This window comes from Cibotium barometz, chromosome 4 (assembly GCF_041138505.1).
Source record: "Cibotium barometz isolate CiBa-2024 chromosome 4, ASM4113850v1, whole genome shotgun sequence".
NCBI lineage: Eukaryota > Viridiplantae > Streptophyta > Polypodiopsida > Cyatheales > Cibotiaceae > Cibotium > Cibotium barometz.
The window spans coordinates 55,297,856-55,314,757 of NC_141049.1; the positions used below are offsets into that span (position 1 = coordinate 55,297,856).

At 39.0% G+C, this 16,902-nt stretch overlaps 3 protein-coding genes across 6 annotated transcripts; 1 reads left to right on the plus strand and 2 right to left on the minus strand.

Moving 5' to 3' along the window:
* The first annotated feature begins 357 nt into the window (after nt 1-357).
* LOC147639412 (uncharacterized) lies at nt 358-4,700 on the plus strand. 3 transcript variants are annotated; one of them, XM_086791078.1, is made up of 12 exons: nt 358-631; nt 2,003-2,073; nt 2,353-2,820; nt 2,899-2,994; nt 3,103-3,240; nt 3,314-3,414; nt 3,495-3,617; nt 3,702-3,872; nt 3,968-4,105; nt 4,179-4,272; nt 4,347-4,448; nt 4,525-4,700. In XM_086791078.1, the coding sequence occupies exons 2-12, from the start codon at nt 2,068-2,070 to the stop codon at nt 4,630-4,632; spliced, it is 1,545 nt and encodes a 514-aa protein (XP_086647204.1). In that variant the 5' UTR covers nt 358-631; nt 2,003-2,067; the 3' UTR covers nt 4,633-4,700. The 3 variants fall into 3 exon arrangements, with proteins under 3 accessions (XP_086647204.1, XP_086647220.1, XP_086647212.1); XM_086791094.1 differs by having other exon boundaries at nt 4,200-4,272; XM_086791086.1 differs by lacking the exon at nt 358-631 and having other exon boundaries at nt 839-2,073.
* Nucleotides 4,701-6,004: 1,304 nt separating this feature from the next.
* LOC147639413 (uncharacterized) lies at nt 6,005-9,745 on the minus strand. Its single transcript, XM_086794106.1, has 6 exons — nt 9,570-9,745; nt 8,233-8,300; nt 7,612-8,103; nt 7,139-7,529; nt 6,139-7,040; nt 6,005-6,019 (listed from the first exon to the last, which is right to left on the minus strand). Exons 2-6 carry the CDS (start codon nt 8,269-8,271, stop codon nt 6,005-6,007), a joined length of 1,839 nt encoding a protein of 612 aa, XP_086650232.1. The 5' UTR covers nt 8,272-8,300; nt 9,570-9,745.
* Nucleotides 9,746-13,687: 3,942 nt separating this feature from the next.
* LOC147639414 (uncharacterized) lies at nt 13,688-16,297 on the minus strand. Of its 2 annotated transcripts, XM_086791113.1 has the most exons (4): nt 16,050-16,297; nt 15,735-15,917; nt 15,427-15,556; nt 13,688-15,137 (listed from the first exon to the last, which is right to left on the minus strand). In XM_086791113.1, the coding sequence occupies exons 2-4, from the start codon at nt 15,865-15,867 to the stop codon at nt 13,985-13,987; spliced, it is 1,416 nt and encodes a 471-aa protein (XP_086647239.1). In that variant the 5' UTR covers nt 15,868-15,917; nt 16,050-16,297; the 3' UTR covers nt 13,688-13,984. The 2 variants fall into 2 exon arrangements, with proteins under 2 accessions (XP_086647239.1, XP_086647230.1); XM_086791104.1 differs by having other exon boundaries at nt 15,735-16,292.
* Nucleotides 16,298-16,902: the final 605 nt, after the last annotated feature.

The following is a 16,902-nucleotide window of genomic DNA, read 5'->3' on the forward strand; positions in this document are numbered from 1 at the left end:
TCATTGATTCTTGAAAGGTTATAAGTTTTTAGTGTTTGATAAAATAATTTAATTTATGTGTGTGTACCCATACAACTTTGGACCAAAAAATGGATTTCATTGTTACTTGGGCAACCTACAAGGGTTTCATTGTTGCAACCTTGGGTGAATTTGAACATTGCAACAGGTGTTATTTGAAGCCCAAAATAGGCTTCAAATTTAAGGCTCTGAGGTGGCAGTGGCATTGATGGAGATTGAGACCTCAAGGCTCGAGTCTTAAAAGAAGAGGGAGAAAAACGAAGCTCATCAATGACAATGAGCGAGCCATAAAGGGCGGAAAAGGGCTGTCTTAAAAGCTAGCCTCGTCTTTATCTAACACGGGCTGAGGCCATGGGATCAACGGACTGCAAAGCGGGTTGAATGGAGGCCGTCCGATTTAAAATTTAATCTCGGGACGTTTTGAGGGTGGCCGATCGAATGATGGTCGGGGAGTGTGGGGCGGGCAGTGTGGTGACATCCAAGCTGGAGCAGCGCCATATCTGAAGCCTCGTCTGTGCGCCCGCCAACCACGCCAAGGCACAGTCTCCTGCGACGGACGAACGCCAGCAGCTCGCCGCCTGTATAACCATGTCTGTGCGCCCTTGAAGCTGAGGTACTCGTCTTTATCTAACAGCAGGCATCTGCGTTTTCTGTGCACAAAGGGATCTGCGTTTTCTAATCACGTTTTTGAATATATGCTTGGCCTTAAGTACCCTTGTATCCCTATGATTAGGAATCTGCGTTTTATGTGAACAAAGCAGCAGGGTTTAGGGGGCAAGCATCTGCGTTTTCTGTGCAAGCTGAGGTACTTATCTTTATCAAAGGGATACATGATTAGGAATCTGCGTTTTATCCACATCCTAATCACGTTTTTGAATATTTGCTTGGCCTTAAGTACCCTTGTATAACTATGATAGGGAATCTGCGTTTTATGTGAACAAAGCAGCAGGCATCTGCGTTTTCTGTGCACCATGGCCGACTATATAAAAAGGACTGCCCCCAACCGCGCTTAGCTAGTAGACCTTCCCTGCTGAAGCCCACGATGCTGTAGTAATCCAGAGAATGGGAAATTACAGAGGCGGCAATTTGTGTAAACTTCAAGGGATTGGAACACACATAATGGGCCTCCGTAACAGTATACACACACACACACACACACACGGGAGGATACCTTGCAGGTATTTCGGGATTCATATGTGAAAAGAGGGGGGATTCGAGAATTGAAAGTGGGAACCCCTCTTCATTAACCATCTGCGTAACAGTTTAGGTGTAAGCGTATTATTTATTGTTTGGATGCGAGTTCATGGAAGCACTGTAGTTCCGTAGCTGGAAATGTAAGTCCCTCTTCTTCAGAGTGTTAATGGCTTGTTATATGTAGGGTCTCCAGGTTAGCTGTGTTCAGCCATCCACACATGTACCCATGCAGCTAGAGTGGGTTGCCTGTCTGTGCATGTATGTGTGTTTGTGTCAGGACATTCAGTGTTGACTGTATTGATAGTGCTACATGGTGAGGCTGGAAGGAAGCTCAGCATAGTTGGCATAGTATGTTTTATGTTCTCTTATGGTAACCAATTGCTGTTGGACATTATGTTTATGTTGCTTCTGAGGTGTGTATGAGTGTATGATTGTCCTTTGGAAATCTGTTTATTAACTTGTTTATTCATGCCATCTATGTCAACTGGACATGAGAGCATGTGTTCTTAGAAAATTTCCCACTATGGATATCTAATGCTCACTTTTGTGACATGGGCATGTAAAAATGTGACATGCGCAAATGCGGATGCTATAGCAGAACAGTGGATGCTAGATATATCTATTCCTAATCAAAACGTGGATCAATATATTGTTGTGTACTAGTTTGATCATAAAAATACTTTTAGCTTTTCAGTGTAGGTCTTCGCCATAGCCATGTGTCTTGAACATTTTAAGGAAATTGAATCCATAGCTTGAGGCCTAATGTATTGAAGCTTTTGTGTCAATATAGTTTGCATACACAAGCCAAGGAAGAACTTGCACGAACAAATACGATCGATAACTCTTCTTCGAGCCATGGAGGTAGGGATCTTCATGTATACACGATACACATAAGCGTGTGTGTTTGCCACGAGAGAGAGAGAGAGAGAGAGAGAGAGAGGTGATGTTTAAGGGATAATCCGCAGGCTAGCATACTCTCTTTGAATTTATGAAGAGATACGCATAGCCTTGCATATGTGAAATGTTAGGACATATGCACGCGTAACTAAGGATTTTCTCTCAAAGTTGGTAGATTTTATGTGTTGTAGATAGATTTAGGGTTTAGGGTTTGTTTGATGTTAGAAGCTTGATGTATTTTAGGAACATGCTCTATTCAAATTGGTACAAGACGAGGATGGCAAATGGTGGCGACATTGCCTTGCCTCTCAAGTATGCATAGATAAAAGTCAACGTTTCGAGAAAAGGGTGGATATGAAACGCCACCTTGAAACAAAACATGCGTGTACTAATATAGTACTCCCGCCTCTTCCAATGGGTCGCCCAAAAGCGCAAGAGAGACCGACTAAATCAAAGTCGGATAGATCGCGTGTCCAAAGTGAGACGCGGTTTTACAACGAGGAGCTAAAAGCAAAAAATGCTAGAAAGGCGCACGAGAAGAGCAAAATAAAAGAGGGAGAATGGAGATGGAACCTCTTAAAGGAGAAGACAGGGTCTAAAGAGGAATGGGTACATAACTATGTCAAAATCAGGATGGCGACATGGGACTCAAGGAATGAATCACGCAGAAAGTTGGTGCAAGAGCGTGTTACAGAAGGATACGAGAAATGGGTAGGCTATCATTGCATTTAGTTATACATGGTTATAAACTACATACCTACATTCTAATACACCTAGTTTTTATGATAGAGACGCAATTGTACTACAAAAACAGATGTCCCTGATGTAGAAGAAACAGATGTCCCCGATGTAGAAGAAGAAACCAAAGAGGAGCCAGATACACCTGTAAGTTATTATGTGTGCTACCTTTTCTTGCTCTCTCTCTCTCTCTCTCTCCCTCTCTCTCTCTTTTCTTAGTATAGGACTTATAACCTTGTTTTCATAAAATAATAGCAAATGGAGACTAGTCCAGTCGAAGATCCACCTTTAGCTCCTCGTAAATTACGAGTGAAAAGAAAGCGGACATTAGATATGTCTCTACCATCCGGATCTCGTCATTCAAAAGAAGACATCATACATGAGTGTCAGCAGGTACCTAAAAACCTTTAGTTTTCTATGTTGTAATGCAAAGACTTTTAGAAATCTTATATAGACATTTTGGTAGCCCAAGTTTCCCAATGCAAAAGAAGATGCTCATGTAGACATCAAAGTTTGTTCTGGGAGTTTCGACTGCAAAAGTCCCAGTCCCGATGCTTTTGCAGAGAGGTTAGCTCTCTTTATTATTCAATGTTTGAATGTTCTCTTGTTTGAGCTTAGAATCTTATTTTCTTAAAATGGTTATTTAGTGGAGGAGTAGTCTTTCACATGAAGTCTACCCGCTTTAAATTGGCGGTCGATCTTCATGCGTCAATTGTGCAAGACACAATTAATGTTGAGGCGTCTACAAATACAATGAATGTTTTTGCCTTGTGAGTATCTCTTACACAGACCTTATGATTTTTTCTAAATAATCATCAATTTTTGTGTATAATAGTGCATTGTATCTTATATAGATGGATGGAAAATACATTGTCGGTCAATGTGCTAGAGCAAACGTGGTTTGTGGATAGCCTATGGCGAGCGTTCCTTGGCCGAAAACAAAAAAACGAGAATACAATGGCTAATTTTTTGGGTACGCCCGATCTTGGGCGTAAAGTCTTCACATTCTTTCCTGTCATTGATAGGTAAAGTAATATATTTTGTGCTCAAAGTATATATCATTTAGGCACAAAGTATCTAGGTGGAAAGCTTTGTTTTTCTAACGCTATGAAAAATTTAGGGCACATTGGACTTTGCTTGTTCTCTACAATCCTCATTGTATGCGATTGCCTAGCCTACCAAGGAGGCGTTCTTGTATTTTAAGTTTTGACTCCCTTGGTATGCGCTCGTCACAAAAGTATCACGACCATCTATACAGGTATGTTATGATATTTCAAGCATTTATAAGTTGTACCTATTACACAGATCTCTAAAAAGTGGCATTTTTTTAGGACACTTGTCCATTTTGGTAGTTTCTGTAGTGATCCAATCGTTAAAATGGAGCTTTTGAATCCAACAGAAGAAATAGGATGCGAGTCTTATGAGGTAGATATCTCTTAGAAGCAATTATCTATAATAACTAGCTATAATTAGGAACTCATATGGTTGTTTGGATGCAGATTCCACAACAGCCAAATGCGTATGACTGCGGATTTTATGTGATGGCAGTCATGTGGTTTCTAATCAAAGGAGGATTGGATGATTGTCGACCCAAAACTTGGGTGGGTTTAAATAATCATTTATATTATGAAGGGTGTTAGCTTGTGAGTAATTAAAGACTAACATTCTTTTTTTCAGCTTTCAAAAGGATGGTTTAAGCATGAAGATGTGGACAGACTAAAGAAGAACCTTTTTGAGTGGATCCAGAGTGCTGTAGAGAGAGTGCCGATGTCGAATTCTCCCTAAGGATGGACATATTTTACACTTTTATTACGGCTTTATAGTTTATGGTTATGGTCTTTTTAGTGGTTTTCCATGGTTTTGTTGGATTATTATCATAGTATTGTTATGTCAATGACGTTTCGGGATACGGTTGATGGTCTCAAGTATGGTTATGGTTATGTGATCATATATGGTAATGGTTATGGTTAATGATCTCAAATATAGTTATGGTCTTGTTGGTTATGTTGTAAGTCTTAAGTATGGTTATGGTTATGTGATCAAATATGGTTATGGTTATGGTTAATGGTCTCAAATATGGCTATGGTTATGTTGTTGGTCTTAAGTATGGTTATGGTTATGTGATCAAATATGGTTATGGTTATGGTTAATGGTCTCAAATATGGCTATGGTTATGGTCTTGTTGGTTATGTTGTAAGTCTCAAATATGGTTATGGTCTTGTTGGTTATAGTTTTGGTCATGAGATCTTGTTGGTTATGGTCTCAAATATGGTTATGTTCATGATCTCAAATATGGTTATGTTGTTGGTCTTAAGTATGGTTATGGTTATGTGATCAAATATGGTTATGGTTATGGTTAATGGTCTCAAATATGGCTATGGTTATGGTCTTGTTGGTTATGTTGTAAGTCTCAAATATGGCTATGGTTATGGTCTTGTTGGTTATGTTGTAAGTCTCAAATATGGTTATGGTCTTGTTGGTTATAGTTTTGGTCATGAGATCTTGTTGGTTATGGTCTCAAATATGGTTATGTTGTTGGTCTCAAGTATGGTTATTGTTATGATCAAATATGGTTATGGTTATGGTTAATGGTCTCAAATATGGTTATGGTTATGGATACTTTGCTTGCATAGGTCTTGTTTAATTATGATTATGGTCTCAAATATGTTTAATTATGATTATGATTATTGTTGTTCAAGGCTATTCTCTGGAAAAATTAATCTCGGGATCCCGAGATTAATTTTTACAGAGTCTTAATGTTGTTTAAGGCTATTCTCTGGAAAAATTAATCTCGGGATCCCGAGATTAATTTTTCCAGAACCACTATAATGCTCATGGCTATTCTCTGGAACAATTAATCTCGGGATCCCGAGATTAAGTTTTCCAGAGAACAGTCATCAAAACCAGGTCTTGTTTAATACTTATAGACCCTAAACCAAAACCAGTTGTAGAGAGGTCATAATCATAATTAAACAAGACCTATGCAAGCAAAGTACCCTAACCAACGATGAATTAAACTTGTAACCTTTGTAATAGAATTGAAATTAGTAGAGAGACAAAAGATGCACATATAACTTTAAAATTGAGATCAAGTCAAATATATGTTTAGATGAAATCCAAAATTTGAGGTACATGTCCAGTGTACATGAGTATGATTCTAAATTGAGATGCCCTGATTTGTTGCAATTGTGCAACATTAGAACTTAATATGAATATTCTCTCTTCATCTTTGGAAGACCCATACTGACATGAAGAAATGATACCCATAAAACTATCATTATCATTACATACTTGAATAGATTTTCCAAGAAGACACTTCTCTGCTCCTTCACTAACATGTCTCCTAGACAAAGGTAGTAATGCATGGCAGGTATGGCATGAGAAGATAGCTATAGGATCCACCAATAGTGTTTTGGTGCAGCAATGTGGACACCATATGCGAGGAAATCTATCAAAACGAACTCGACTTCTACCACGTTGATGCCTTTTTCGAAGAACACCACTTTGGCATGTTGGCTTTTTTGGTTGACTTGAAGAGGCTACAACATCCATAGTAATCACATCATCATCTTCATTGCGTGGTTTTCCGTGGCCAAGACGCGTTTGAGTCACATGCGCTTGAATAAGTCGGACATTTCCTCGAGCTGGCATGTTGATTTTCCCTGGTGTCATCACGGATAAGAGTAGATCCTCAGTAGCCTTCAATTGTGCTAGAGCAGCTTTCATCTCCCTTGGATCTTTTGTAGGCGCTACTTGCTCAATTGTGGAGAGGATTTCTTTAAGCTTTCCAATATGCTTGGACAATTCCTCTATTGTCACATGGTCATGTGTATCATGACACGTTGCAGTATTGACATCATCAACCACTTCAAAAGGGTTTTCATCTCCATTATCCACTGTAGGAAGCAATTGCTGTAATTCTGGAAAATGTTGTAATACTATCAAGCGAATACCATAAATGTGCTTGCATTGGGAGCTCCAATCAGGACAATCACAGTAGTTGCTTTGCAAATTCACATGGTACCATAAGCTCGGAGTAGAGACACTTTGAATCTTGAACAATAATGACATAGAGTTAACTACCTCCACACATGATGGATTGTCCTTGAATCTCTGTAATAATTGCTCTCCGGCATGCAATCTTGAGGTATGTCTTTTTGAGGAGCCACGGGTTGAAAATCGACCTGAGTCAGCTGCATAATAAATAAGAAATGGCTTAATGTATGTAAATCATAACATTCAACTCCATGCTTTTGACTAAATAGATGGGACTTCGATATCAACGACTCACCTATTTCTTGCTTTTGCCTAAAGAACCTTGTTAATGTTCCACCCATGCGGTTGCCAGTCTTTGAATCACCGATGAGCGCATGTAGTAGCTCGACAATTGATCGATTAATACGAGCTTCTAGAAGAGTGTATTTGATATATTGCCATAATCTTTCAATCAAATTTGTTGTATCAACATTGCCATAGTTGAACATTCGTCCAAATTTTGGCCACCGTGTTTTCCACATGCAATTAGGTCCGCACCAACCATTTGTGACATATCGAAGCACATTAGGATGAGATGAATACCTTCGCAGGAGATCTTGGTAGCGTCCCTCAAAATCTTCTATGGTAGCACATTGCATTAAATTAGACATCAAAGAATAAATTTCATTTCGCTTCTCTTTTGGGACCTGGATATCAAAATGGGTTAGGATAAGTAAGTATTACTTCAACAAACTCCAAAGAAGAGCGACGAAAGTTGTGCTTGCATACTTGTGGAAGTAGATTCTCCACCCATGCCTTCTTTGCATGAAACCAACAAAGTAGCACATGACATGCAATTTGTCTTGGAATCCCATTATCATCGAGAATCCAAGAGTGAGGATCTTCATTTACAGCTTGGGTTATAGCCTCAAGTTCTTGTTGGCATTTATCAATAACCAAAGCACTAGGCCTTACACTACCCATCCTTTGCATAATTATTTTTAGTGTCATCTCTAGAGCAATGACCTCATGATGAGACCCTGGATCACATGAACACATCATAAACCATATTGGCATGCCAACACCAAGTTGATTTGGTATTACTGCAGCAAATAAAGGCAATCCATAAATGTTGGTTTTGAAAGTACTATCAATTGCCCATGCATTATTGTGAGAAAATCGAATAGCCATTTGTAACATCCAATCATCTTGAATGATAAGTATGAAAGGCCTTTCTTTGATCTTCTCTGCATGGGGATTATATGGTTGACAGTAAACCACCTACACATTTAGAAACGAAGCGAACTTGATGATAGTTTCGGTATCAATGACTATATTGGATTTAAATATAATAATACTTTCGGTATCAATGACTATATTGGATTTAAATATAATAATAGTTAGTGGTACCTTATTTTGTTGCTGTAGAGCCAAAGCCTCCATGAACATTGATGTCCAATCATCAGTTGACACATTAGCTGCAATGTATTCAATTTAGAGAATATCCAAAAACATTATGACAAAGGTTGTAAACTGTAGGGAGAAGATAGTACCTTGGTGACGGACTTGATATGACAACATGGCAATTTCTTGAGGAATCATGAAAAACCTATAGATTTTGCAATCCAAAAGAGAAGCCTTTTCCATATGGAGTCGCTGTTTAGATAATGATATTTGAGAAACATGTCTAGAGCTTCCCACATCAAACAAATCTTGAATGCAGCACTCAATCACTGATGGATGAACTGGAAGGTGATATAAATCACTTCTTGTGCCCGGTGTGTGACCGTTATGTGATGGATATACAAATAAATGAACATCTTCCATCCCTTCTATATACTCCACTTGCACTTTGAATGTGCAACCACATTTCTTGGATGTTCGCAGGCGCTTTTGCTTTCCACTTCTTCTTGGCTTGCCTCCTCTATGACAAATGTAGTCTACCATGGTCTTAGAAGAACCATATGTCTTTGTTGATCTCACCATTATTAATCTAGCATTGTACTCAATCATTATACTCTTTAACTGCTCCTGTACCTTAAATTTAGTAGTGCTTATTACTTTTGAAAGATCCTGAGATTGTGGAACGGTATTACATTTAGGGCGTTTACATCCGCATGCATTGATAAACTCTTTAATGTAGGATTGGGGAATTCCATGCTTTTGAATACCAATGTACCATGTTGACTTGATTTTGTCTATTGTATCACTGAGACTGCGGTGAGCACTATCACTTTCACTTTGATGTGCTCCAACAACAATACTCTCCCAATCCTCAATACATGAGATCCTCAGATTAGGCGTGTCTTTTAGACAAAGACAATGACTATTGTCTTCCTTAGTTCTAAGGACCAACGCATCTTTCAATCTTCGCCACTTTTTCAAATCAAGCAATGGACTACAAACCTTGAGATCTTCTAATGATAGGGAAACATCATGCTGTAATGCTCTTATCATTAATTCATACGTACTTCTATTAAAATATAAATAAGTTTGAGATACATGTGCAAGTGGATCGACCCAATTTTTTTGATAAGAGTCATGCCCATGGTGGGTGTCATTATGAGGACCCTCATCATTTGACACACTCTCATGTTCGTTTAGGGTGTCATTTAACCCAAGCTCTTCATCACTAAAATCCTCACTAGATTCATTTGAAGTGTTGTCATCACTACTCTCCTCTTCAAATACATAATCCATTGTTGCATTTATGTAAACAGAACAACGAATGCTATTTAGTGAAGTACCTTATGAGTATGTAGATATACCACCATAATGGGCCTCTTAGCTTCTTGTAAGAACCCTACAACAAACATGAAGAAGAATGAAGGAGAAAAAAAGAAAAGCGCAATAGGAAACTTTTTCCTGTAAAAATTAATCTCGGGATCCCGAGATTATGGGATCCCGAGATTAGTTTGGTAGTTCGTGGCATTTACTCCATAGGTCTCGGCATTAAATTCCACCAAATATTCTTTAAGAGAATGAAATCTTTTCTGAATGCTCAGCCTTTAATGATTGTGTGTACCCTTTCGCCGCCTTTTCAACCCGATATTCAAAACTTAAAAATTAATCTCGGGATCCCGAGATTAATTTTTATCCCGAGATTAATTTTTCCAGGATCAACGGACGAAATCAAGCGACGGGGTTGTCTTTTGGTGGGCGCCCTTGATCCCATGCCTTAGACCCCGTGTAAGATAAAGCTGAGGAAAAACCATCCTTTAGTGTAATTTTTACGGTTTAAATTAAGAAAAAACAATTGAAATTATGCCTAGCCTTAAATTTATAAATCAAAAATTTTAATATTTTAGTTATAAAGTCGGTTAATCTATGTATTTTAATATTTTAGTTATAAAACCGATTAATCTATGGATTTTTGCAATGAAAACCGATTGACTTTTCCACTGGTTAGAAAAAAAGTTTATTTCTGACATTGATATCTCTTACTCTTGTCTCTCTAAGAGACTTTAGAGCATGCCTTAAATTTGAAGCCCAAGGCACGGTTTCATAAAAGAAACAACATGGTCTTCATCGTGAATAGCAAAGGCTTTTGTGCATCGTATAAAGATGTGAGCATTTGTGCATTGTGGATAAAAAAGGATCCTGACTAGAACATCACGAATGTTGTCCTATTAGCAATAGTAGTGTTACTACATTTGCTTGCTTTCGAAAAGAAGAGATGTTGGAGATTTGCTTGTAGCAAGGGTTTGTGTGAGGCTTCTAAGACATGCTAAGAGCGTAGATAGGCAAGGCTAAAAGTGATACAATGCCAAACAACATGTGGAATTTGTGCAAGCACTGAGGCAACATGCTACTAAACAAGAGTACCATGGACATTATTTGCTAGGAGGTGGTGGCAAAGCAAGGAGGTGCCGGGCCACAAAATCCATATATTTTATCATTGATTCTTGAAAGGTTATAAGTTTTTAGTGTTTGATAAAATAATTTAATTTATGTGTGTGTACCCATACAACTTTGGACCAAAAAATGGATTTCATTGTTACTTGGGCAACCTACAAGGGTTTCATTGTTGCAACCTTGGGTGAATTTGAACATTGCAACAGGTGTTATTTGAAGCCCAAAATAGGCTTCAAATTTAAGGCTCTGAGGTGGCAGTGGCATTGATGGAGATTGAGACCTCAAGGCTCGAGTCTTAAAAGAAGAGGGAGAAAAACGAAGCTCATCAATGACAATGAGCGAGCCATAAAGGGCGGAAAAGGGCTGTCTTAAAAGCTAGTGTTCAGGGATTAGAACGGTTCACTCAACCGTGGCCCTAGGCACGACTCAACGTCATGCTTAGCGTAATACTAATAATATACATACAGTTCAATAAAGGAATTGGTGATTGAATTTGCAACCGGGAACGTGACAAAGGACTGTCAACTTTGTATAGTGTAGATATAGGAGGAGTAGTTTACTACTGGAATTGGTGGTTCCACTGTAATGTCTGTACTTTAACGCTGCAGTTCTACTGTGGATAGAACTAATTAACATGACTCGATATACTCTAATGTCTGTACTTAACGCTGCAGTTTTAACACTCTCGATACTCTAATATCTGTACTTAACGCTGCAGTTCTACTGTGGAATCTGGATAGAACTGATTAAAAGTTAAAATGTGCATCACCAGCCGCATCGAACTGCTCCCAGATTCTTGCCATCCTTTGATTTTCAGTGCTTCGCCCGCTACTATGGATAGAGCTGATTAAAATGTGCATCACCAGCCTCACTGAACTGATCCCCCACATTCCTTCGATTTTTATGGCACGCCCGCACGCATGCGCGAGAGGCAAGGCCTGAAACTTGAGAGCTTCAATGGGCATCAAAGCCATATTTTAGCATTCAGGTGAAGATATCACTAAAAAGAAGCCTGCAGATAAAAACGATAAAAGTAAATTTTCTTTAATAGTGGGATAACAGCTAAGGGTTGAGAATGATGAGATCATTTATGTGGTTGAGGGGGCTCCAGGTGAAGCTGTACGCGGAGCTTGTCGGAGGACCCAGAGTGCGCTCTTTTTTGTACAGGTGATTGATTACGTGGTGTACGTAACGCAGGCAGGTGCACACTTGCAGAAAAGGGCCAAGCCCCTGGCCAATTATGGCTGGCCTTCTGCCCCCGACAACTCGAAGAGTCGACAACACAGCTTCCTGGCCACGTTTGCTTACACAGCTTCCTAGCCACGTTTGCTTGCTACTATGCATTCTTGTTCTCCAGAAAGATATCTGCCCTTCATCCATTTCGCATGACTCGCACTGTCAGAAATAGACTTTTTTTTTCCCTAACCAGTGAAAAAAAAAAGGATCACCTTCAACCTCAACCGGTTTTTATTTAAAAAATGCATAGATTAATTGGTTTCATAATTTACATTTTTTAAACTTTGAATCGTTCAATTCAAGAAAGGCTAAACAAAATTACAATCGGTTTTTCTCAATTTGAGCCGTGAAAATTATACTAAAATACCTTTTTTCTTGACAGTGCACATGTGAAATATGCGGCCACCGGCTGATGGGGAACTAGTGGAGTGTGGTGGTGGTCAACCAGTGGTATTATGAATGGTTGTCCCCCCACAACAGCTCAAATACCATCATCGAAAAATGTGGTATGTCAAGATCTATGTTTGCTTGCACACCCTCTGAATACTAACATAGCTTTTTTCCATAGCTTTGTTAATTTTTTACCTTTTCTATCTTTAAAATAGTGTGGGAATAGCTTCACCTTCCAAAGATTATTAACATTACATGGAAGATTATCAGCTTCTCCTTCAAGAGATTGTCAATCAACATTACATGGAAGATTATTAGCATTTGTATTCCCATGTAGCTCCCCCTATACTCCTCCAAGACACTCCATGCCATGCTGACTACTAGTGCTATGTTCACTTTCAGACAATAGGATGTGGTACTTGCTGTAACACTTGTTCTCATATACCCCCCTCCATTCTTCTCCCAATCTCCCATGCCATATTGGCCTATGTATACCCTCCCTCTCATGCCACATTGGCTAGTGGTGCTATGTTCTTGTTCTTGTAAAATGTACTTCTTTAAGAAATAGTTAGCACAAAGGTGACCTTTAAAACAACATCAGGCAGTCCAATTTCCATAACAATTTGCACATTGAGGGGGACAAGAATGACAACGTTAAGGGGCACCTTGAATAGGTCATAAGACAATATCCATATCAACTTAGCATATGATGAAGTAGTTTAGAACATATTAAGGGGAATTTGAGTTGATCTAAATAAGACATCGTATGACCACTTTACTTAAGCAACACATGAATTTGATCTAAATAAGACATCGTATGACCACTTTACTTAAGCAACACATGAATTGATCATAAGAAAGCCCAACTTCTTTTAGCTGATTGCTCTTTTAAAAAAATTATAGGGGTCACTACAATTCTCGTATAGTTGAGTTTTTGCGGGGGACTTAATTTCTCCTATCCAATAATCAATAAACGACATAAACTTTAGAAAACTTAACTTGACAATGTGCATAGAGCATAATCCAATATCATTACCATTGTGCAAAATGATAAGGTTTTTTTTTCCAACGAATGGCCTTAGGCCCAAGATTCTCCCATAGTTATCGTTTTTTCACCGCGCTTGTAGGGCACTTTCTTCCTCATTGGCACAAAATGATAATCTTTATACAATTGTAAGCTAGCAATTAAGCTTTAGTTCGCCAAATACATATAAATGTGAGCACATGCACATACGATAGTTTGGCCATCTTGAGATACATGGATGAGCAATTCTCTACTTCCATATACTGAACAGGATTGAGAATGTTTTGAAATGATCATTTTTCACAGTATTGCCTTGGAATATTTACACAACGATACATGGATGAGCAATTCTTTATAGTATGGCCTTGGAATATTTACACAACGATACATGGATGAGCAATTCTTTACTTCCATATACTAAATAAGATTGATCTAATGTTTTGAGATGATCATTTTCTACAATATGGCCTTGGAACCTTCACACAACGATAAAGCCTTAAAGCGTCTAATTGTAGCTTAAGGCACGCTTAGATAAGTAACAATGATCAACCTACATATCAAGTATTCATGATAGGGTATAAAACAAGAGCTCCCTGAGCAAATTATTATATTGGGCTGCGTTTTGATTGAAGGTTAAGGCACTCTGATCCCATTACATCAAGGGGTATCAAAGAAGAGCTCCCTGAGCAAATTATTATATTGGGCTGCATTTTGATGAACGTTAAGGCATTCTGATCCCATTGCATCAACGGCTTTAGAGGCCACCCCATTACGATGATGATGAGATAGACTTGGTGGTAACAAGCCACCTTCCACCACTTGACTTGTGGACTTTCTCATGCTATTATTGTTGTAGCTGCAACCAGCACAGTAATCCAAATTATTGCTGATCAACGTATCATGGCTCTTGTGATGGCTGTCTAACATTGTAGCAGGCTCATCTTTCTGACTTCTGCAAGTAGATACTAGATTAAAGCAACTGTGATCCAGTTCAAACAACAGATCATGGAAACTATCTGATAATGGCAAGCTAATCATGCTATTATCAATAAGATCAACCATAATATCCCCTCTCGAATGTTCAGAATTGTCCACTTTGGCATCATGAGATTGGTCCAACTTATTATCACAAGATGGTTTAGAAGGATATTGTATAGAGTTTGGGATTGAATTCTTACCACCCTTGAGAAGTGGAAGGTCCTGTGTTTTCCAAGACATAAATCTCCCACTAGGGCCAAGCTTAAGAGTTGAGGTTATGCTGTCTAGAGAAGATAAGCTTGATTTAGCTGAGGATCCAGCGTCGATCCTGTCACAGCTAGTAGAAGCAGAAAGTGAACTTTTATTGATACTAGAATTTTCCAGCAATGTATGATTCACATGATCTTGAATCAAGTTCAACTTCTGTGTCATGTTGGAAGCGGCCAAATAGGAGAGCCCATGCTCATTCTGCTGATTACTGCAGCTATTAGAAGGGTGATTAGTTGATGAATAAGTCCTTAAACCAGATGGCCAATTAATTGAAGATGTAGCTCTTAATTTGGACTCTTTAGCAAGCCTTGCCTCAGCTTCAAGCCTTGCACTCTCCCATTGAGCAAGGTGTCTACAGCTAGGTGTAGACACCAAGCTAAGCTTAGTATTAGCAGTGATACTAAAGATCTTCGAGGAGCTTTCTGGTGGCTTGTGATATTTCTGGTGTGTGTCTGTGAATACATAGCCCATCTTCTGTAACCTCTTCTTCAGCACAGTGTTCCAATAGTTCTTGATCTCATTATCGGTCCTCTTGGGGATCTGGGAGGCTATGAATGCCCACCTGATGGAAAAAATTCCTAAAGCTGATGATTAGCCAATCAATTCTAGATGATTTAAAAATCATTAACGAGATAAATTGATCTACGAGATAAAAAATCGAAATTTGGAGTTATAGGGATTAACAGGTCAATGCAAAGAGAGATTTAGACTAATATATGATGAATGGAAATATGAGGATCACTAGAGGTGGAGACTAAATATGGGAGATGTTGAGATCAGTGAAGATTAATATCAGGAGGTGCGTAGATCGATGCAACGAGGAATGAAAATTAAAGAGTGAAGGTAATTACTTGTTGCCCACTAATGCATGCAGCTGGATTATCTTCTGCTCTTCGCTAGGGGAGAAGCGTCCTCGTTTGATATCAGGCCTAAGGTAGTTGCTCCAACGCAGCCTGCAGCTTTTTCCACACCTTAGGAGGCCTGAAAATCACGGTAGTACAATTAATTAATCTCAATAGTATGGAGAGCTTAGATGCTCTCTCTCTCTCTCTCTCTCTCTCTCTCTCTCTCTCACACACACACACACACACACAAAATCAAATCAATTACTAAATTATGTTCCAATCTCAGACATTAAATATTACAATAGTGTGATTACCGCATTTCTTAGGTAAAGCTCTCCAATTTCCATGTCCATGCTGATTGATGAAATCAATCAGCTTCTCATCTTCTTCAGAAGTCCATGGACCCTTCTTTAGCCCCACCTTTTGGCAGCAAGGGGTGCGACCCATACTGTTGACACACGCGCGCACGAGAGAGCGACTAGAGAGGCTACGGTGATCTGAAAATGTAAGAGAGAAGGAAAACAGCACACAAGTCAGCTAAACAGCTGTGTGAGTGGGTGAGGGTGGGGGGAAGAGAGAAGAAAAACAGCACACAAGTAGCTGTGTGAGTGGGTGAGAGAGGCTAGTACTTAAACAGAAAGAAGCAAGTCTCAGATGAGTCCTTAAACCCGGACCCCAAGTTATCCTAACCTCCCAATGTCCATCCTAGCTTTCACTCTATCCGCATAAGCTAGCCTCAATCAACCTGGTCAACAACTATGCAACATTGGAACTTGGGCGTTCAGACTCACTCATAACTTATGACTTGTTCATGATATTGTCTCATTTTTTGATCACGGTCACACCCGTTTTTGAGCAGGTCATGCCCGTTTTTGAGCATTTTGGTCGTAGAATACTTGCAAAAATTTAAATGCTCATAAAAATTATGCTGAAATACAAAAAAAAAATGTACTATATTTCACCAAACCTATCAATTTTGACGGGCAAGGGTGCCCGTCCTGATCTCATACTACATACACACACAACCTACACCTTGTTAACCTTGGAACATTGCATATAGTTTGTCTATCAAGTCACAAGCTTTAGAGAAATCTTTGAAGATATTTTGAGTTGAATTTGAGCACTCATACATGTCCTATTGTGGTCGTGTTTGAACGTCTCATATGTCCTAAAGAGAGCACCCCATCAATCAAAGATCATGCCTCTCTATCAATGTAGCTTATGATTCATGAACTCCCTTTGGTAGTTTTCAAGTTGCTTTATTAACATTTCTAGTAGCGCTCTCATGATTTTAGGCTTTGTGATGTGAGTGTGATGTGTGGTTATATTTGCGCCTCATCTTCATTTAAGTTTTAAAACACGGGGGTTTCTCTTGCTAGTTTTTCCTAAGCTTGACTCATTCCTATGCAATGACCATAGGCCAAAATTTCTTCCCCTACCAAATCTAACGCTCTTTGCTTTCTTGAGAAGCGCGTTGCAACA